At 39.2% G+C, this 23,078-nt stretch overlaps 1 protein-coding gene across 14 annotated transcripts in view; it reads right to left on the bottom strand.

Moving 5' to 3' along the window:
• SGIP1 (SH3GL interacting endocytic adaptor 1) overlaps window positions 1-23,078 on the bottom strand; it is a 106,955-nt gene that overhangs the window by 40,066 nt on the left and 43,811 nt on the right. For 10 of the 14 annotated variants that reach the window (XM_072419425.1, XM_072419426.1, XM_072419427.1 and 7 more), the window contains exons 7-12: window positions 16,299-16,310; window positions 11,848-11,872; window positions 7,800-7,851; window positions 5,630-5,700; window positions 5,340-5,432; window positions 2,054-2,128 (exon numbers count right to left, since the gene is read on the bottom strand). In XM_072419425.1, the coding sequence (XP_072275526.1) occupies window positions 2,054-2,128; window positions 5,340-5,432; window positions 5,630-5,700; window positions 7,800-7,851; window positions 11,848-11,872; window positions 16,299-16,310 (328 nt within the window). Of the gene's footprint in view, window positions 1-2,053; window positions 2,129-5,339; window positions 5,433-5,629; window positions 5,701-7,799; window positions 7,852-11,847; window positions 11,873-16,298; window positions 16,345-23,078 lie in introns of all 14 variants that reach the window. The other 4 variants (XM_072419430.1, XM_072419429.1, XM_072419431.1 and 1 more) reach the window with 2 other exon arrangements.

The following is a 23,078-nucleotide window of genomic DNA, read 5'->3' as shown; positions in this document are numbered from 1 at the left end:
AGAGCCCTTAACGTTCCCACCTACAATGCAGTAATTCTGGTCCTGCATTGAAGGGGAAGATGCCAGGCCTGCAACCAAAGCACAGGGTGCCATAGAGGAGAGGCTGTAAGATAAAAGGTTACAGAAGAGGTGCAGAAGAAAAGAGGAAATAGGTAAAGTGAAAGTCCTTTTACACCCCTAGACAAAAAAGAATGATTTTTTTTTTGCAGGGGTAGCTCAACTACAAAGGTAGGTCCCCCGCACCCTTAAGAGTTAAATCCTAGGTTAAACAGTTTTGTTCAACAATAGCATTTATTTAGGACTGAACTTTAGGCAAACTGTAAAAAAGACAGATTAATACCTGGATAACCTACCAAAGACTGTATTTATGCATAGTTCTTCTCTGCTGCAGTTGTTTTTCATTTACAGGTTTTGGATTGAGCAGGGAGATGTAAGTGGTGTTGATGAATTAAAACCCCTTTCAGGTTTCGATCAATGTGTCCCTAATGGAGATTCACACTTTCTCCCTGCCCTGAGGGCCACTGACCCCAAGATCGAACTAGAACGAAAATTCAAAATTGTACAGATTGTCTCAAGAAATAAATGTAGGAAGAGGGCAAAACAGGACATAACATGTCTGCCTGTTTTTTTGTTTGATGCATTTTAGTATTATCCTTTAATTCGCTTCCTCAAGGAGAATGATTCACAAGCAGGCTCTGCCAGAGCTGGATCAACAGCTACTAATCTAATTGAAATAACATTATTTGGTATCATCAGTTGTTCAGCTGGTTCAGATCAAGAGCTCTTACCCGCTGAGATCATGACAGAAAAACAAAAAGGATGCAAAGGATGCAGAGAAATTCTTCACATGCTAGCTTGTAACTCTGCCTTTGCTGTGCATCCACAAGTTGTATGACATGCCAGCTGGTGCAATGTACAAGTATGACCAATGCAGAGTAAGGGTCGATCATAAATCAGATGGTACCTGTGAAAAACTATTGGAGAGCTGATAGAATTGCATATTCATATTCATATATTATAATTGCAAAAAAAGGTATAAAGAGATTATTTAAAGAAACACTTCGACCTAGCGTGTGTACTTCAGAACGTAATATAAAAGTGAATCTGCACTTACAGTTTTTTTTAACCTCCCTGCAAAATCCCACAGGTACCCTTTGACCTGACTGTGACGTTTACCTAAAGGAGCTTCCAGTGATAGTGGCAATGAAACAGCATGGCTCCTAAACTCAGGGCAGGGTTGTCACTCTCAAGTAGGTTGTGCCTGTGTGCACTACAGTGGAATGAAAAAAAGTGCTATTGGCATTGTCACTTCTGATACACAAGCCTAAGGGTTGCTAAATCATTATTCTGGACACAAATTTTCCTGTCCAATGTTTTGGGATCAACAGTATTGCCCCTGTTGGCTCAGTTGGGGAAAATAAAGGAAGGTTTTTACCTTTTTTGTTTACCCCCTGAAGCCGACATATTGCACATTACCTGGATATGGGACCTGTTCAGACAATACAGGAGCCAGTTGTTGTATAATAAAGAACACCCGTCTTGAAATGCTGAAACACAATGGGCCATTTTTCAGTGGCCTGAGTGCATTCACCTAAAACCATTTTGCTTCTAAAGAGGACAAGAGTCTTTCGGACAGTGTTCTCCCCAGCCCCTTTTCACTGAGCGCCCTACCTGGCACTTTTCAGTAATCACCTAGCTGTTTTTGAGTGGTTACTGAAAATTTGAATCACGGGGGCAACAAACAACCTAAAAGCTTCTTTCCACCCAATTCTGGGGAGAATACGGCAGGATCTAGCAATGACCCTGCACAAACAAACCATATCCCATATCCCAGTACCCTTGTACTTCTGTAGTTTGCAGCTAGATACACGATACAGATAACAAGAAACAATGTTGATCAAACTGACTTCCTCTTGTCTCCAAATTACCTGTGGCCTTTGTGACTTTATGATCATTGCAGCTTTTCTGGTACAGGGAATAATACAGACCAATACACATAGTGATATCTAAATAGACAAAACTGTTAACTGACAATGGGGCTGAAGTTGCTCACCTATTCCTGCTGGCAATGGTGATGCTGTCCTGGGTGGAGTGGCTGGAATATTTTTAGGGGGAATAGGTGGAGGTGCTATAACAAAGAAAAAAAACTGTCAGTGTGAATAGCAGCAAATGATTACATGAAGACAGATTTAGGCACTTACACTGGTTTCATTTAAACATACAGTTAATTATTCAATAATAAAATACCAGTTATGATTGGGGTTTTAGTTCTGACTGCAGTCAATTTAAAGAGCACCTGTCTTTGGCTTATCTTATACAGCCTGCTCTGTTCATCTGTCAGAGCCCTGGCTTCTATACTTGTGTAAACTCGATGTCAGAGTATACACAAGGGTATTGACCTTTTCCTCCTACAAGGCAACAGTGCTCAGGCCTAGTGATAGACTTTTCTGGTCCAAGCACTGCATCCTTGTAGAAAGAAAAGGTGGTCACATTCTCCTCAATTCCTGGAAATACGTAATTCTTCAAGGGCTCTAACAGACAAACAAAGCAGGAGGAAGAGAGGAATATAAAAGTATAAATATAATATAATAGCATAGTTCTCCCCAGCCCGTTTTTGGTGGGTGGGCCGTCCGGCTGCCTTGCCCACTCCGCCCAGCTCTTATCAGCCGCTCTAATCCTCTGTACAGACAACTGAGAGGCTGCTCCGTTCTCAGCTGTCATCCCTTCAGAGGATTCCAGCTGCTGATAAGAGTCGGTGGGCAAACAGCACAGCTATGATTAGATCGGGACACAGGTTGTCCCTCCACAATTCTCTAGTTGTGCTAAGTCTCCTGTGAGAAACCCCCATCATGTAACAATGTAACCGTCCAGTGGGTGTGTGCAAGTAACAGCATGTAATTCTGTAGCCTTAAAGCTCTTTGTGTATAAAACTTCATATCTCCTAAACCGTAGGTCATAATGACTTGAAGTTTTCAGGGTGCACAGGAAACACATAGTTAGTAGTAACTATAATTTTAGCACCTCAGCTTTTAAAAATTTCAAGATATGGGGATCGGAATTGTAAAAACTTGTGAAAATACAACATTGGGGATGCTGTTTCAAAAGCAAAAGCACCTAGGAGTCCTTCATTAAAAATGCAAATTGGGGACCACTTACATAGAAAGGAACATTGGGATGGGGCCCCTAAATTAATACCTACCTGTCACAAAACTATAATGGTCATAGTATGTTATCTCTTTCTGTTTCTCTTCTTTGAACCCCTAGAATGGTGGGGTGCACAAAACCAAATATGTCGGTGCAGTGGGGGGACACCTTTGGCTAACCCCCCCCCCCCTAAAATGTAATTACTATGGCAAACGCACTGCCCTGTTACACATTAAAGCTCACTTCTAACACTTGAACCCCAATTTCTCTGGAATGGGGAGGTGTAGGAAACTGAAAATGTGTGGGGAACATCTGTGGCTAACACCACCTAAAACTGTATCACTATGTTATCATTAGAACATAAAAAAACTCTGCCCATCAAAACAAAAATGGGGTTCAGGTACTGGAAGGGTACAGTTATGTGTAACAGCGTGTTTTGATGGCCAGAGTTTTTCATGTTGTAATGATGCCATAGATGAGAGTTTGGGGGGTGTTAGCCACCAGTGTCCCCCACTTGCACCTACAATTTTGTTTACCTGCACCTCTCTGTTCTAGAGAAATTAGGGTTCAAGGTAGGGAAGTGGACAGTTTGATGGGCAGAGTTTTATGTTCCATATTTAATGTACAGCGCTGCATAATATGTTGGTGCTATATAAATCCTGTTTAATAATAATAATGATGCCATGCTAATGAAATTTTAGGGGAGGTTATACATGTGTTCATGTGTTGCACCTACATTTTCAGTTTCCTGCACCTCCCCATTCCAGATAAATTTGGGTTCAAAGAACAGAGGCAAAAAGTGTAGCATAGTATAACAATTATAGATTTGGTAAAAAAATTTAGCCCCCCCCCCCCCAATGCTTCTTGTGGCCCCTGGGGGGGATTTTTAATTTTGGGCTCCCAGGTGCACTTTCTTATGAAACAACAACCCAAATGTTCAATTTCCACAAGTTTTTAAACTTGTGATCTTCATATCTTGAAATTATTTTAGTTATTAGTAGCTATGAGGGTCCCCTGTGTACCCTATAAATTTCAAGTCGTTACAACCAATAATTTAGGTGATCTGAAAAATTGAACACAGTGAGTTGTTAGGCTGTAGAATATGACAAGCAGCCTTTACACATACACACCTATCACATGCACAATGCTCCTAAAGCATCACCACATTTTAACATTATAAAGTGTGACATTCCTTGGAGGGAGGACTCCTCCCCTTCTGTCTTTACTGCCATGGTGGCAAAGACTGAAGGGTAAATCTTCAGCCTCCTGAGGTATTTGTGTTACATATCCCAGATGGTTGCTACTTTTGCGCATGCCCAACATCAGGAATGTGTCATCGGGGGCTTTCCTATAATGTAAGAAAAGTGCTCAATCTCACACATGCCCAATGAGATCAGCACTTGATGGAACGGTGAGCATCAGAAAAAAGAGGGAAGCTGAGAAAGCGTGGGACTCGCTGGGCTCAGTTCGTGGTCAGATTAACAAAAAGTTTTGTGTTACCCAGATATAGCACTAAGAGGACACATCTGAAGTTGGGCTGAATTCACATTGGCAGTAAGGTTGCATTTGCTGTGTTTACCCCTCACTTTCCTCTATCGCCAGGAACCACTCCTGCTTGAAAAACTGCTAGGCCTAGAAAAGCCCAGCACTTACTGCCTGTTACCAATCCCAGGTGCCTAGCAGTTGCCAAGTAGTCACTCAGGAGGGGTAAATGGCCCAGTTTTTTTACTGCTAATGTGAACTAAGCCTAACTTGTTATACCACATTGATAACACTATTACACTACTATAAGAGATGACACTATTAAATATAGAACATTAGGCAGTTGGATTAAAATACACAGCACTGAACAGTTTGGGCATAATACAAAAAAATGGAAAAAATTAACATTTTAACAAGCCAGGCATTAGAAAGTTGGAACAAATTATAGAGGGAAGGTAGAACACTGACACAATAATAGAGGTTACTGGAGATCTGTGGCATAAATAACTGGGAGCGATAAATTGCTGTGTCTTGCCCTGCCCATTTTTTTGTCACCCGGGTACGGCTTCCCACCACCCGGCTGAAAATATTTCCCAGGAAGAACACTGAATATATAATATTATATATAGCCCTAAATGGATTCTCCTTAAATACTAAACACAAGCAAAGTTATCATGCATAATATATCTGAACATGACACATATAAAACTTACTTCCAGTGGGGAAAGGTCTTGACAGCTTTGGGGATTCCGGACTAGCAGTATTTAGTTGTGACACTCCCCATATTTCAGGCTGATCTAAAGGAACTGAAAGGGGGAATCATTCTTTAAAAAAATACACTCTAAGATTCTTGTCACCAAAATAAGTTATATACAGGTTTAAGTGCTCTAAAGAGGTAAAGTAACACTGGAAAATAAACATTCTGACCATACCCACAACAGAACATAAGACTGAACATAAAAGACAACAACAACTGATCTTTGTGGAGCTCCGCTCCGCTCACCTTCAGATCTGGATTCCTCAAAGGTAGATTCCAGAGGAGGCCCAAACAATTCAGCTGCTGGTGTCTTCTTACTAAAGGATTTTGTAACACAAACAGGAAGTATTGTAAATGTTGGCTGATGGTTGGCAATTGGTGTAGCAACTGGGGCAAGGGGTTAATGTGTTACAGCCACCCTAATATTGTAAAATAATAATGCAGAAGGAAGAAGTGATGGATTTAAAATAAATGCTTAGCTTGAAACTAAAAGAAAGAAAAAAATTGGATGCTGACCTTAGCTATCACATTGAAATTAGGGTGCAAGGTTTCCTTAGTATATAGTTTCCCTTTACCCTTAGGCACAAAAGTTTACACGTTCTCTTACCTCTCCTGGTGTACAGTGTGCACTGTAGCCCATAGGTCTGGAGGACTAACTGGTCTCTAGGTTGCACTGAGGAGGGGGTAGTAGAATCAGAGGTAGGTGGAAATGAACAAATACCATGCAAAATTCAGGATTAGCCTCTCCCTTCAAACATGATCAGTGGGTGATGTGATGTAGTGCTAGCTGACAGAAAGGTTTATTGTCTGGGGTGTTGGCAGGAAGTTTTAGTGTTAGGGTTGCAAAGTAATATGAAGAGTGCCATGGAAAATAGGTTAATTATAGCTACAAATTCAAAAACTGTATACTATTAGGTTCAGAGGGAGAATTTGACACAGTGTAGGCTCCTTGACCATATCTCCCATTAATGCAAGGTAAGTGCAGGTGGGTTTGGTTAGAATGGGGATGGGGAAAATGGAAAGGAAAGATAGCCTTTAGTCCTTTTTCAGACCTACATGATATGTTATTGAGCAATATACACCAATAGTAACACAAGCAACTTAATTTAGAATGGCACCCAATGCACAAGTACATTATGGGCCACTGGACCACTACCGTGCACCACAAAAATGTTCTTTTCCAGAATGACTGTGCCCATGTACAAAGCCAGCTCCATAAAACTGACTGAGACCTCAGTGCTACTTTACACTATTGGGAGAAACTGGTGTTGATGGTCAGCCATGATGGAAATTTCAACAGACACGACAAAATCTAGTTTGAAGCCTTTCTAGATGAGAGGAGGCCCCTAATGCTGCAACAAATGCTGTTGATGGTGGTGAGGGCCACTATGAGTTTTGAATGAGATGTCTAACAATCTCATTTAGTTTACAGAATACATTGAAGAGTTTTTTTTATCTTTACTGATTCTTTCCTAAAGGCTCAGAGTGTACAAATAGATAAATGTTAATTTGTTTTAGCCTCAGAAGACTTCATATAGATCAAAAGTCCTTCCTACACCCAACTGAAACATACAGAGGTTCTTGATATAACGTCTGCTCTCTAATTCTCTACTTCAATACTGGTAGTCATTGTTTGTGAAGACCAAATCTGTCAATCAGGAACAAGTGGTTTTCTGGCATGTGATTATTATCTCATGTATGACATACAGATCACATGCAGCCTGAGGCCTTCAGATGTTCGTCAGTTTTCAGTGGCATTGGTTTGTTACTGTATTTTTTTAAAATGTTAATTAAAACAGAAGTTTAACAAATGTTTTTATATGTTTGTCAACCTCAAAAAAATACAGGGCAGTGTATCTTACCAAAATGTACCCAAAAAACTTTATATGTTCCTAAAAATGTATTCATTTTTTACCTTTTTAAAATGTTAGTCAAAGCTGCTTAATTTGGCCTGCTAAATCAATGATATTGTGTTTAGGAAGGATGTTGTGTTACCAGACAGTAACAAAGCCAGTGTCTGTAACCATTATATTAAACAACTATTCAAAGCACCGTCTGGCTGATACTCAACCGTGGGTTTCTCTAGAAGTTGCTAGGGGTTTCGTGAGTATTTAGCAATTTGTGCCTTTCAGGTCAGTTTGTCTATACCCAATGATCTTTTTGGCTATCTGTAAGAGTGATATTCTCCCCAATGGTCAGCAATGTAAGAGGAATTTTTCCCACTGACCACCACACTAATTTACTGTGAGCTGTGGATATAGGAATTATAGCAGTGGTTCTCTGAAGACATGAAAGTTATTTTCAGGGTTCCCCCATGTTAAAAAATCAACAAAGGCTGTACTTAAGATCTCACACAATGAAGGACTTTGACTGCCCAGGAGAAAAGAAGAATTCATTTATTTGCAATCAAACTAACCTTGCAAGTTCAGCTGTGGGAGTTGAACGCCTCGGCCTAGCAATCTCTTCACCTGTACAGAATGAAAGAATAAGCATTATGGAGTCACAGAGGACACTATTATTAACAGAATTCCTACAGTTTCATCTCAGCAGGTATATGTCACCATCAGATGTCATCTAAAGTGGCTTCAGTTGTGAATGTGACAGTAAAATTTACCTACAGACAATCAGCTAAGACACCAGAGCACTAATTGCTTCCTGAAGCTTCAGCTATCAAAATTTAAATAAACGGAAATTTGGATTACCACAAACATAATCTTTATGCCGATAGTAAAAACTAATAGACTGTCTTTAATGCCTCCTACCCTCCTGCAGATTCTAGCCTTTCCTTCAGCCCCTGTTCTGCTCATATGGCAGGAAGGAAGACATTTCAAGGAATTTCTAGATATAGGGAACATATAATTTAGGCTATGTATGGGCTTGTCTAGGACAAGAATCTGACATGTGGTCCGATGTCGTTCATGGATTAGTCCTGGAGGATCCATCGGTAACAGTAGACGAACGACCACAATGGACTGGTACTGCTCGCTTATTCTCCCCCTGCCCTCCTCATACTACGGAACGGTGCTGTATGTACAGCGCCTCTTCGTTCATCTTTCAGTCATTTGATGCTGGAAAAGTTTGTTTCCATCGACAATGAAACGTGTGTATGCAGCCTTACTCTTATTCTGCTCATGTGACAACGCTTATACTTCGCTGATTGGACCATGGAGTTGAGGATATAGTCATCAGACATGTAAAAGCTCTTTGAAGGGCAACTTTGAGCTCACAACTTTCCTTCTTTTAACCTGGCAGCTGAATGGAGAAATGTAGGAAGGAAGTTAAGCTTGTGCTACTGGAAGGGGAGGCATTTAAAATTGCCCTGTGTATACAAACCACAAGTTACTCTGTTTCTACCTATATTGTTTTATCATGTTACAGAGGGGATTTAGAAAAACAAAAACTGCTTGTTATAGACTGCAGCCTAAACGCTGATATGACAAAATATTAAAACCTGCCTGATATGGTTTAGACCCCATTGTGCCACTGAAACAGAAGTGTTGAGGAAAGGATTTTAAAGGACCTCTATAAGGTCCGTAGTATTTGACATCAAGTTCAACAGATACATTGCAGAGAGATGGTGGTGCTCCAAGCGGCCTTTTGGCTTATCCAGCAGCTGTCCAGTAAATACACATAAAACACTATACATCTAGAAATCTATATATGAAATAATCATAAAACTGTTTTTGTTGTCCAAGTAGGAAGATTTTGCATTGTGAAGTTCCTCCAGCTAACTCTTTCTTACAGTGCTTCCAGGAGAGAATTACTATTGCTCTCCATGACCTCCGCGAGAAGCCTATTGCACACAGTATGAGCACAGAGAAAGAGGACATTGCCGGGGGAACTTCACCAAGTCCAATGTCATTACCACGGCTGCAAAGGAATCATTTTACAGGCAGTGTTTGAATCCCTCTGCCCCTAGCTAAAAAATAGTTTCCTCAGAGCTCATCTATAATGAAAATCTATTTGTATTTTTTGAAGGTTTAATAAAAACCTAAACTTTGGACTTTTAATGAAAAAAAAATTACTTTTATATTTGCTTGTAAGAAATAATCACAATTTTTAACTACCTATGAATAACAGAAACAATATAGACTAGAGTGATGTTCAGTCAATTAACAACGGGCATTGCATATATTGTCAATTACAATTAAACGGAACTCCTTGTGGAGTTTAACATAATATGAAAACACTTGAACTGTGCCATGCATTAACATATTCATTCTGCCTAGAGAGATACAAACAATGACCCTATCCAAAAGAGCTTACAATCGAACTACAAAATGTAATTGAGGGGCTTCCCTGCCAAGAATGAATTCTCACCTTTGCCACTCCCTGCACCACCAGTCTTTACTATAATAAAAGGAACCAGTTGCCCAAATAATTTTTAGAATCCCAAACTTCCAGTAACAAGCACGTTTCTTCCCCCACCTCCTAGATTGTAAGCTCTTCAGGGCAGGTCTTCCCCTCCTCCTGTGTAACTGTCTGTATATGTCTGTCATTTGCAACCCCTATTTAATGTACAGCGCTGCATAATATATTGGCGCTATATAAATCCGGTTAATAATAATAAATATATTAATAATTGGTCAGTTGCTGGACTACCACTGCACATTGTGCTTCCAGTTCCCAAATCATACAGGTCACAGTAATGATGTAGGGGCGGGCAGCAGTAACCAAGTGCAGCAAGGCATAAGGGATCTGCAGTTCCTGGGTTTGTTGGATTCTAGACACTTCACGTGCTGCTTCATTACAGCAGAGATCAAGGGTTCAGGCATTGCAAGAGGTGAGTGGCGATATCATCTTTGTGCTGTACATAGTGCAGAAAGGAGAGCTGTAGGAGGAACCAATAAAGTCCACTGCCTGTAGAAAACTACAAGGGTGTATACAAGACCAGTCACCCTGCACAAAAAGAGAAAGCAGTGATGACCAAACTTTATTACAGGAAGCTCTTGCACAAGAGTTTTACGCTGGAATACTGCCTAGAAATGCACAAAGCAGGCCAAGGTTCACATAAGAATACATGGCTTCTGTCTTTATACAATATTTGCTTATCTTGGAATGAAGCTTAAATAGCATGCCGAGTTTAACATTATTTTCAGTGGTGGTCTCTCTGCTATGCTGGAGAAATAACCTGCATGCTTCAATCTTCATGTGCTCCTGAAAATAGTTCACAGAATGAATAACTGTGCAATGTAAATGCACACGTGTGCAGAAAACAGAAACACAAGCATGCAAATAACATTTTATTTTAGTTTTGGAGAGATTGGATAAATTGTCTTGATTGCCGTCTCTGGAAACCAGTCCATATCATTCTTTCTCAACCCAAAATTAAATAAATTATATTTTTTGCTAGAGATACATGTTAACCCAATTCATGTATTATATTATTCCCAAAAAACACAATTTCCACAATTATAGATCATATACTATTCAAAAACTATTCAAAAGGTATCAATCATTTACCAGTAGAACCAACTAAATTACCAAAATTTATTAAACAAAGACACAAATACATGTTAAAATTCAAAAACATAGCTCAGTTGTTGACAATCACACCACATCTCAATTCTACACAATTTTGCTGTCCATGCGTTTCGCAGATCATAGTCCGCTTTCTCAGGAGCTCTATAAACATATGTAACATATTTAAAAAAAAGTTTTTGTTATATAACAAAAGAACAATCATGAAACCAGATAGTCTAAGGCTATGTACACAAGTGCAATAATTGTCTTTGGAAATGAAGATTAACGACCAATTGTCCGATATTCGTTAACAAAAAAAGTGCACAACCACTGTCCAACAACGCCATTGAATAAGGAATGTCGCCGGAAACGAACACCTGTCCTGGCAGATCTGATTTGGCAACAATTGTTCGCTATCTATTGTGTTTACGGTTGTTCAGTGATCGTGGATGGTTCTGTGATACATTTTCTCTGGTATACGTCACTTCCTGCATCGTTCAAACGATTGTATCTAGTATTTGTACATTATTAATGGATTATATTTGAACGATCGTATCGTTACAGCATGTACAGAATCGTGCACTATACAATCATTCAAAATAATCCTGAATTGTTGTTGGATCGGTCGTTAATCGCTCATTTTCTAACGATAAATATTTCATGTGTGTAAGTAGCCTAAGAGTGCTTACAAAGGTCACCCAGACAGCACCACACCGGTCGATAACGTTAGAAGTTGGCATTGATGCCTGAGGAAGCGGACTATGATCTGTGAAACGAGTTGAGCACACAACCCTGTAAAATTGAGATATGGAAGCACGATTGTGAACAACTGAGCTATGTTTTTACATTTTAACATGTATTTATGTGTTGTTGATTAATAAATGGTGTTGATTTTAGTTTGGTTCCTAATGGTAAATGATGAATGCCTTTAAAGTCTTGAATAGTACACTTTAACACAAAACAATAATTAGATCTAAAATCTCACATAAAAATGTACTTACTTGATAAGTTTCTTTTAATTGTGCCCTATATTAATAAAAATGAATACTTGTTAAAAGCATGCATGGGTTAGACGAACATTAGTAATCACACATTAGAAACCAAAGCCTGGTAAGTCATATTAATTCAGGGCCAGACATTCTTCATTAGCCAGGGAGAGAGAAGTTACAGCGGCACTCACCACTTGGGTTGCAACACTGGAACATTCTAGACAACCAAACTGTGGTTCCTCAGCTTTGCAGGTTCCCAAATGTCTACATGATATTTGACCAGCCAAAAAAGGAATAGATTTGTTACAAAGTACTATTAATGTGGGATTTAACATTGGATAAGAGTTATTATCTACCTGCCCATTTTGATAATCATTGTACGTAATGATTATATATGATTTGTATAATGAATTTTAGAATTTTATAACACATTGCCATACAAGTGGAAAGCTGGGTTATTCCCAACTCTCCTCCTCTCTGCATTGCAATGGTCGTTGATTGTCTCTCCCTCTGGCTGTTGCCCTGTGTGTCTGCCATTGCTACCAACTGTTTCGGTTGGACTTGGATGGATTTCTATCCTGCAGTTGGGTTCAGTTGTTACTCATTTTTAAGATTTAATTCATAAATATTATATTACAGCTTTTGTGTTATAAGGTGATTGTTATGTACTAATTTGACTCCAGAATCCAATAAATTCCTCAGGAAGTGCCCAAGAAAATACGCTCAAAAATACTACGAGATGTTTATTTCCAACAGTATTATAGTTTGGAGTGTGTGTGTTTTTTTTTAAGTTGTAATAATAAAACTTTTTTTTTAAGTTGTTATTCATTGTTTTATAGTCATTAATGCCTTAAAAGTCTCATTTTGTTGTTTTTTTTTTTTTTATTTGTCCAGCCCTGTATTAATATATGTTGGCAGTAAACAATTTGTGAGTTTAGCTTTAAAAACAAGCACAAAACCTTTGCACAGCCATTTTGTTACAGTATGGTTAGAAGTAGATAAGAAGTGTACTGAACAAGAACTCTTACCATATTACCTCCACATAAGGAGGGCAGCTGGAATAAAGATTTGTCTGTCCGTAGATTTAAATAAATGTATGGACAAATATTTGATAAAGTTTGAACCTCTTGCAAAATAGCAAATGAAAGTATTTTGTTGGACACAAGGAAAAATAAAATCCTGAACTTTTTTAAAAGTACAATTGTGAAGCAAGAAATATGCAAGCTGCTCCTGTAAGCCATTTTTGGGACTTCTAAGCTACAAACTGGCAACCAGCATGCAGAAAAGGCAAAGAAAAAACTAAATTTGTTATTTCTAAACCAGTTCAGTGGCTTCAAGTGCTCAGCTGCACAGCCAGGCAGATCAGTATTTTTGGTCATTGCCTTTAACCTGCCTAGCTATAAAATAACAGTATATTAAAAACCTAGAGAGGAGCCCGTCACTTTTCTAATGCCAAATCTTGACATATGGCCTTTTTAAGTAGGTTTTACACTTATCCCCGTGTCCTCAGAATCCCTGCCGCTCAGCTGTGTACATGTCCTACCAAACGGCTCGGAGGTGACCAGTGCTCAGCAGTACTGCATGGCTCTGATGTTACAGTCTGCAAAGTAGGACACAGAATCAGAAACACAAAGCGAACTATGGAGAGAAGGAAAAATCTCACAAAAAACATCTGAGAGAATGAAAAGGAGGGCCAAATAGATAAAGAGAGCTCCCAGGGTTTTAGTTCTTAGAATTTTAGGTTAGTTGTTAATGTCTTAGGGTTAATGCTCTATTTCTCATGGTCAGCTCCATAACATACTGGATCAAATTTATAGCTAGTCAATAATTTGGGATAGAGTGGGGTTTTCTTTGCTACCCAGGCCTCAATTAGAAAATAAAGATTTCCCCTCACTTACCATAAGGGTGACGACATCTGTTCATCCTTGCCTGTATTTAACAGGTGTGGAGCAGTGGGGGTTACCAACATGCCAACTCCATATCTGTTGTTTAAATCACTGGTCCCCAACCTTTCTGACAGCAGGGCCCGGTAGCACTGAATAAAATTTTGCCTGGTATATGTACAGCTTACACTACTCTGCAATTCTCAGCAGCTCGGCCTCCTCTCAGCACATTAGATGAGAATAGGAAAGTAGAGGAAGAAAGCTGGTGTGATGTCAGGTGGCAGGGCTGCTTGGAATGGCAGAGAAGTCTAAGCCTTACATACATTGCTCTGCCATTCTCAGCAGCTTTTGTGTAAGCAAAGCCTACACAGAAGCCGTCCGGGATCCCGCTGGTTGCGCGTCTGCTGTCACTAGCCTCACAGCAGTGTAAGGAAGGCCTGCGGCCAGCACCTCTGCCTCCTGTCATTTGCGGCCCCCAACTTACCAGCCACGGACTGGCACCGAGCCACAGACAGGGAATTGGGGACTACTGGTCTAAATGATCTAAAAGTCTCATTATACATTGGGACAATTTCATTGGAAATGGGTGTATATGGCAAGCAGATATACATGAGTAAAAAATACTGAGAGTCCTCCAGTCTGTCAATTAACTAGGGTTGGGCGCAACAGGCCAGAACACACTGTAAATTAACCTATGCAAGACATGGATGGATAGGAAAGCTTGAGGTCTGAGTATCCTGAATCCTCCTATTGCAGTGGTGGAGCAAGTACAACACAGATTATGTAATAGAACTACTGAAGGGGTAAATGTATGACCAATGGTTTAGGAAAGAGTGGACATAATGGCTACTGGTCCTATGAAAATGACTGGATAGCAGATGAAGAGGTATGAATTGCTGTAAAGTATGCGGTGCAATTTACTAAAGTGGATTTACATTTTTGCTTGGATTTTATAAAACCTTTTTTGGTCCAAACCATTGAATGTTTCCTCGTACAATTATTGTGTATAAAGCACTGGTTTACCAACACAGCCAATGAAGGTAGAAAAGTATTGTAAAAATATGAGGCTGTGTACACACGTGCAATAATTGTCATTGGAAAAATCCTTTCCAACGACAAATGACTGCACGATGCATGAATGAGCGCTGTATATACAAAGCTGTTCAGCTCTATGGAGAGGGAGAATTACAATGTGGCACCCCACTGCGCTCTCTCCTTAACTTTCATTACGATCGTTCCTCGTCTGTAGATTCACCCGGACCGTCGTTCGGACGGCAAGCGCTGTACTCATGACAGATTCTCATTCGATATCCGCCATGAGTCAATTATCGTACGAGAATCATCTGACGTGTGTACCCACTCTAACACTACTCAGTAGCCCTCAATGTTGATGCCCCAGGGAAAAAGAAAAAAGAAAACACTAGCTGGGAATTTCTATTGGGGATTTTTCAGTAATGCGTCTTGTATATCTCACGGTATCTCAAGGTTAAGTAAAATAGAGTTCATGACCTACATGTATTAGAAATCTCCACTGAACAATAATCAGAAATAACCAAGTGAGTGTTTTTTATTCAGCTGTCTGAACTGTTTTTATTTTGGACAGATTAAAAAAGAGGTAAAAAAGAAACGTAAAATGAAGCCAACACCAAAATTGCATATTTAGTTTTAGATAGAGAAGGAAGTCAATGGGGTCTGATTTAATAAATCTCCAAAAGGCTGGAGACGATACACTTTCATCAGTGAAGCTGGGTAATCCAGCAAAGCTGGAATGGATTGCTTCAAAGGCATTTGCTATTTTCTAGCAAATATTTTGAATCCTGGACCAGATCCATTCTAGGTTTGCTGGATCAGCCAGCTTCACTGATGAAAGTGTATCCTCTCCAGCCTTGGAGAGCTTTAATAAATCAGGGCCATAATCTCTTTATTGAAACTTCAACAAATACGTCCAATTCAAACCTTCTGTGTATTAGGTCATTCATAGGTCGCACTTCTGACCACCAGACATTTTAATTACCAGACATTTTAATTTTACCTCTTCCATGAAGGATAAGGGAGTGGAACCTTACTGTACATTTGCCATGAATTGTAAGATTTTGCAAACATTTTGTGTTCATGCACCAAGAATGTACTTGGCTGAAATGAAAGTAATAGCTTATCTACTTTTATCCACTTTCAATGATCAGGGTGGTCATTATTGCAGAAAGGGACAGGGGATGTCCCTTCTGCAATAATCCCTCCAACCTAACGAATGGCCTCGGGTATCCTGCATTTGTTTTGGCTGCCAGGATACCCAGCAATGCCAGCTTCTCCTGCCAATGAAGATGGCCAAAGTCGTGGACAGGAGAAGAGGAAAGATGAAGAAGATGATGGCAGTGCCCTACAGAGAAAGGGCACAGGGGAACACTGCAGGGTTTAGTTCCATTAAAGGTTCTGTGATTTTTGATAATGGTAGTAGTACCAATAATGATAATTTTAACTTCAAAAATACCTGTTGAAAAAAAGCATGCTTAAAATAATTAGCGGATGATACAACAATAACAATCAGTGCCAAAAAGAAAAAACAAAATTGGCTTAGCTTACCGGACTACGTCTCTGCGGCCAGCACAAGGGAAGAGAGAAGACACACCTAGTCAAAGAGTGATACATCAGTGATCACTAACACACAAGCAGGTCAGACTGCTATAGAAAATCATCCATTTCCAATGTTGATAATTAATCATGGGAAATATCCCTCTAAAGGTCACAACCAGCCAACTTGCAACCTTAGAGAGAGCTGTAAAAATAAGATAAAGCTATATAGATTTACAAATGGTAATAAAACAGAGAACTGACAAGTCATACATCAAGGCTGAATAAATCCCAGGTGCCAAGTTATTGATGTAGGTAAAATACTACAGCTGGCATCTTTTTGTATCTTCCAAACTCTTGCCAGGGCATGCGCACCTTGGCTACTTCAAAATGCTGGATCCTGAGCTAGTCTGACCCTTGGCTATAACATACAGTTTTGCATTTCAAATGGAAACCCCACCGAAGCCAAACACTTTTGGATATAGTAAGGAAGAGTTGCATGGAAAAAAGTGGGATTGATTGATTTTTTTTCCCTCAATGGGGAGGTTTTCTTTTACTATCTGTCAAGGTGAGAGCTGCCAGAACAATAGAACAAATATTTCTTCTATGGGAACACGGCATTTAAAATGGCTTGTTCCCCAATCCACACCATTATTGCAAAATCCTCAGACATTTGCAAGGTTTTTCTATTACACCAGTGTTAAATACCAACAAATGACAAGGTGAAAATAGAAATGGACACTTTAGCTGATTTGTGTCAATAATGATTTAGGATGCCCAGGTAAAAACTGGTTGGACACGTTTAGGCAATTATCAAATTTACCCCCAGCCTCCCTCTAGAGCACCCCTTCTCAACCAAGGCTCCATAATTACCCCAGGGTTCCTCCAGACATTGCTAGGGGTCCCTTGAACTGTGCATGATTGAACTCCAATGTTGAAGTTCTGGGGTCAACGCCATTTGGTAGACGGAGCTGCATGACTCCAATGATGTTTTTAGTTGTCTATAAAGGTTTTATTCTAGCCACCACTGTAAGGGGGGAATTCTTTACAAAAAAGCCCCCGACAAGTTGGTTTTAGCAGGGGTTACATGAGACAATGAACATTTTAGGGGTTCAATAGATCTAAAAAGTTGAGGCTGCTTTAGAGAATGATCAGTATTACCTTTCTCTTTTATGTTGTCCATGTAGCTAAAGAAAACTTAATTAGCCACTGTGGGGTGATTACTAGGCTTGTAAGATTCTTGCAGGGACAGCTGCTGGGAGTTCAGTCTTTATCGATGTAGATATGCCCCCAAAACTACATCTCCCATGAATTATTTACCCTATACAGTATACAGTGTATGCAGGTCTTTAAGAGCTAAAGTAGTGGAATTGTTTTTTTGGGAGAGAAATATATGCATCTAGCTTTGGTCAGGGAGGGGTAGGACCAGTAGTATCTCTGTGATCCAGCAGGCAGGGGTAACAATACTGAGAGTACAGCAGTGTTAACAGCCCAAACAAATTAAGAAAACACTAATTTCTGACAGATCAATGAAAACTTTTCTGCCCTTACATTGTATTTACATGCAAGGTATGCATGTATGGCAGTGAGGCACTAAATAGTTTTTTTGTAATTTTGCACATGACAAAATGTTTAAGAAGTTAATTACCTGCTGAAAAGACCTGCAATGTCCTAGGTAGGAGAGCTAACTACTAGTTCCCTGCTATGGTTTTTTGTTTGACCACAGACATTTGGTATTTAGATACATGTCTATGGGCAGGTTCACATCTGTTGTGCAATTCCGTGCAGCTGGCACCTACTTGACCACTCACACGGCAGCTCTGGTTTCAAAAGAACCAGTGTCTGAACATGTGGGCAGTACTTGTAGCGCCAACAGCAGTGATGATGTTACGGAGATGTTACATGTAGTGTCTCTCTGAGAGGCAACGGTTCCTGGCGTGAGGAAGTGGTAAACCCACTGCAGCCTCACTGCCAGTGTGAATTCTGCCTAATTCTTTTTGCTTCTGTTGTATCCTCAGCTAAAACAGTCTAATGGAATTGCTTCCCCCTACTATATCGTTAATGGTTTCTTTTGCCATCCTAATCAATTCTAAGGGGATTGGAGATCTAGTCACCGTTCCCCTGAGCAACACACTACAGTACTATTTTAAAAAACACTAAAATTTGAGTACAGCCTGGGATGGTTGCATCAGTAACAACTAATCTAATCGGTGATGTCAGGTGACCAACCACAGTGACCCCTCACCATATCGAAACATTGTGCCAGTGAAACAAACAAGTGTAATTCCACTCCCTCTGTGCAACAAGAATATTGATACCCAGATCACTTATTCCACCTCAAAGGAATTTTTCAGGATGGAAATGTCAGCTGTCTGACAATTTGCTTTTAAACATACCCAACAAAACCAAACTGGGACTTTAAAGGCAGAGCACATAAACGCAAATATATTAAAACAATTCACACAATTTATTGTAACAATTCTAAAAAAACAACAACAAGTAATTGAAAAGCTCCCATATCACTTTAATGTTTTGTATATATTTCTATTCTTTCTCCACGCGTTTCACAGGAAAAAGTTGCTTCTTCAGGAGAGTAATTGAGATATGTTAAAAACCAGTGTCATGTCTTATCTTAACAGCCTCCTCAACATTTTTAACATATCTCAATCTCCTGAAGAAACAGCTTTTGCCTGTAAAACTCGTTGAGCAAGAATTGAGACATACATAACATTAAAGTGATATGGGAGCTTTTTAATTATTTGTTTTTTAGAATTGTTACAATAAATTTTGAGTTGTTTTAATATATTTGTGGTGATTCGCTCTGCCTTTATTGTCCAAGTTAGGTTTGTTTTTTTTTTTTGTGTGTTAATTAGGAATGTGGCAGAGTAATTTAATAAGTAAACAGTGTTGGACGCTCAACATTTTATAGTTATAATTTGCTTTTAAAGCTGACTGCAGGGCTGACATTCCTGCTAAAAATCTAGATGTGTCGAAGAGCAACATGATTGCAAGAGAATTCTTCTTGCCTTCAAGCTTTGTTTGAGATGCTTTCCAGATCTTTCAGAGTTCAGACATTTTGCATTTCCATTTATAAAGAAAGAGAGGCAGTTCTGTTGCAAACAAACAAAAGTTTTTTTAGGACTGAGGACAGACTGTCACTTTTAATGCAGCATCTGACACTAATTAAAGCTCTCCAAGACTGGAGTTGATAAGACTATCATGGGAGAACCTGGATGATCTAGCAAACCTGGAATGGATCTGGTCCAGGACTGAATAAATTTGCCAACTAATAGCAAATGAAAACATCCATTCCAGATGTGCCTGATCACCCAGGTTCATCAATGATTATCTATCATCCTGACTCTTGGAGAGCTTTAATAAATCAGGCTCATAGAATGCTGTGAGTGCAAGTTCTATGGTCCAGTCAGACAGATAATCAGATGCCTTTGTATGCTGCATCACAGGATTGCTGGGTTTGCTTTTAGGCATTACTAAATAAAATTATTTGTTAGAGCCATGTTACATTAGCAACCAAGTCATTGGTGGTAAACTGCCAGCAACAGAATTGCTAAACAGATTGCTCATCTGTCCCTATGGCATTGCTCCCCATGGGTCAAAATGTTGCAGAATCTCACTAGTTCTGCTATAGATGGAACAAAGCTATAAGAGCAGGTGAGAACCCTACCTGCTGTCCTAGGGATCAATTTATAAAGAAGTGGTAAGCTCAGTAGGCACCTGGAGTGAGCATGCTAATAATGCCTTAGGATTGCTCCAATTTTATCAGTTCAGTACACATTTTAACAATACAAAGCCCTGATAAAAAAGGGGGACTTGTAAACTTTCGAAATGCATTGAAGTTTTATGATATAAGAATCTGAACACAAGGAGTGCCCTCTTGTACTTTGTAAAAATCTTAAAGTGAATAGTTGGGAAGAGAGTTCTCTATATGCACCATTTATATATTTATACAGGGGGACCATATCCTCCCCTGAGAAGGGATGTATAATGGGGGATATGATCACCCTGTATAAATATATAAATAGTCCATATAGAGAACTCGCTTCCCCATTATTTACTTTAAGATCGTTACAAAGGACAGGAGAGAGCTCTTTGCATCTGTAGGAAAATAAGTTTAATCTCCGGATAAGGAAGGGATTCTTCACTGTAAGGTCTGTGAATATGTGGAATCAGCTCCCTCACGAAGCAGTTTCAGCAAGTTCTATAGAATGCTTTAGGAAAAAGCTGGATGATTTCTAGAAGCACAGAATATAACTGGGGATTAAAGCTTTAAAGTAAACATAACAGAGACTGTTAATCCAGAGAACATCCGATTGCCTCATAGAATCAGGAAGGATTTTTTTTCCCCCTGTTGGGGCAAATTGTACCAGGGTTTTTTTGCCTTTCTCTGGATCAACTATGGCCATGGGTTTTTTTATCTAGGATACGTTTACTTCCCTAGTGGTTGAACGTGATGGACTTATGTCTTTTTTCAACCTGATTTACTATGTAACTATGAATAAAATTAAAATCTGCACCTAATGCATTCTGCTTTTGTCCCTTACTTTCTTGCACACTCAGAATTTCAAATATGACATGGCCCTTAAGCAAGATCTTTCTCAGCAAGCACCAGTACCACATTTGTACACCTATTTCTATAAATCATTATTATGTAAATGAATCTGTCTTTGCATGTCACAAGTGACACAAAAAAGCCGTAATCTGACATTAGCCAAAAGCTGGCCATACGTGTTACAATCAACGTCTCACATTTTGATCAAATGAATAGCACAATATCAAAGCAATAGCACATCAGATTAATTTGGTTGAATGCAACTTGATTTTGTTACGGATAGATCACTGCTTTCAAATTAAAATTCTTCATTGATTAAATCACCTATGCAGGGCAATATAACTCTGAAAGATTCAATTCTTTTATCAAAACATACTGTTATGGGTACAACCAAAAATATCTTTCAATCAGGTTACTAAAATGCCAAAATATCATAGCTGTGATTGGCTAAACACAGATGTGCACACACTTACTGGATGTTGTAATAAACAGTAAAAGCTTGTGACGTTTCCAATGAACAAACATTGTTTAGAAATATACTGCAATGGAAAGCAAAAATTAAACATTTATGTGAGTGTACGTTCACAACCATGCCATTACCAGTGATTTTTGATGTTTAACTACTACAGAAAAAAAAAATATGTTTATGTCTTACCGGACTTTTCCTCTATAAAATGAAGCATTGGAATAAAAACAAGTACATAGAATTAGATTATAAGGTATTTGTGATAGACTTAGGCTAAAACTAAAACAAAATTATATTATGGATGAACTATATAATGGGATTTTTTGAACTCACCAAAAAATCGACTTGTCTGGGTATATTATTTAGACAAGTGGGTTATATTACCAAAGGCGGAAACTGTGCGCCGCCCCTGTGGGGTATTAGCCCTACAACAACCAGCATGTCAGCTACTAGATGCTTCTTGTATAGAAAACTGACATCATGGAGGTCTTACTTTGAGTTTATGAGAAAGCTCAGGGGAATTCTAAAAACCACATGAAGCTGCTTAAGCAGTGTCCAAGAGGTTATTCTACTATGATTTGGGCTCTTTAGGTTTTTAGTTTAGTTGAGAGATTAGTTGAGATATGTTAAAAATCAGTGTTACATCTTTATCTTAACAGCCTCCTTAACATATTTCAAATATTCTTCTGAAGAAACAGCTTTTGCCTGTGAAATGCGTGGAGCAAGAATTGAGACATATACAAAACATTAAAGTGATGAGAGTTCTTACCCTCTCCTAGGTGAGAGCGAAGAAACTGGGGTACATTTTTTTTATTTTTCCTGCTTTCAAGGTTTACCCTAATCCATTAACAATTCTGCTAGTTTCTGAAACTTTGTAGGTTTCTTATACACAGAGGTCCTGTTTTTGTCAATGCAGCAATATTAGCAGTAAATGGATCACCTTTACATTATTTAAATAAAAAAAACTTTGTGAACAAAGGGTAATTGTTTATAAAAATTGTATTGATAATGATATCTAGCATGAAACATTCATAAATAATCATATATCACTCCTTCCTGACAGAACAATGCCGGGTCAGCATGGCCAGTGGCAAGCCATGGGACATATCTACTTTCAAACAACATGATTGCAAACCTGCAAAGAGAATGATGGTTGGAGATGGCTGGATCCGATTGGCTGCCATTAGGGATGGGAAAATGTTGTTTCCTGAACATATGGATCCGGAGGATAATGTGACTTCACTGGTGCTTGGTGGCTGGTATAGCACTATCCCTGTGAGACTTCAGTGTATTGTAAGCACCAACTAGAGATATTAGACCTGGCTTGTTTCTGTGCTTTTAGTAGCTAAATGGAGTGGTGAGGGAGCAAAGGAACGGAGAGTTTGTGGAATGGGATAAAAAAGCATTGAAGTGAACTTGTTGTTTTGTATTGGAAGAGCACAGGGCTTATGTAAAGAGACCATCACCATACCCATGCAGTACAAAGTGACAATGTCTCTGCCACACTTCCCACTTGACTGTCATCCTCCATTACAAATGGTACTAAAATTACTGCTGTCAGAACTCTTAGTCATGTGACAGTTCTCAGAAGTAGTGATTAGCTGCTAGGTTTGAAAACTGGTAAAGAGAAGGAGGCCACATGCTCACCTACTGTATACCCAGGAAAGGCCAGGTAGTGTCGCCACCTATACCTCAAAGAGCCAGGTAGTGTCGCCACCTATACCTCAAAGAGCCAGGTAGTGTCGCCACCTATACC

The sequence above is a fragment of the Pyxicephalus adspersus genome, chromosome 8, assembly GCF_032062135.1.
Source record: "Pyxicephalus adspersus chromosome 8, UCB_Pads_2.0, whole genome shotgun sequence".
NCBI classification, from domain to species: Eukaryota; Metazoa; Chordata; class Amphibia; order Anura; family Pyxicephalidae; genus Pyxicephalus; species Pyxicephalus adspersus.
This window is presented reverse-complemented; position numbering and strand designations above follow the sequence as displayed.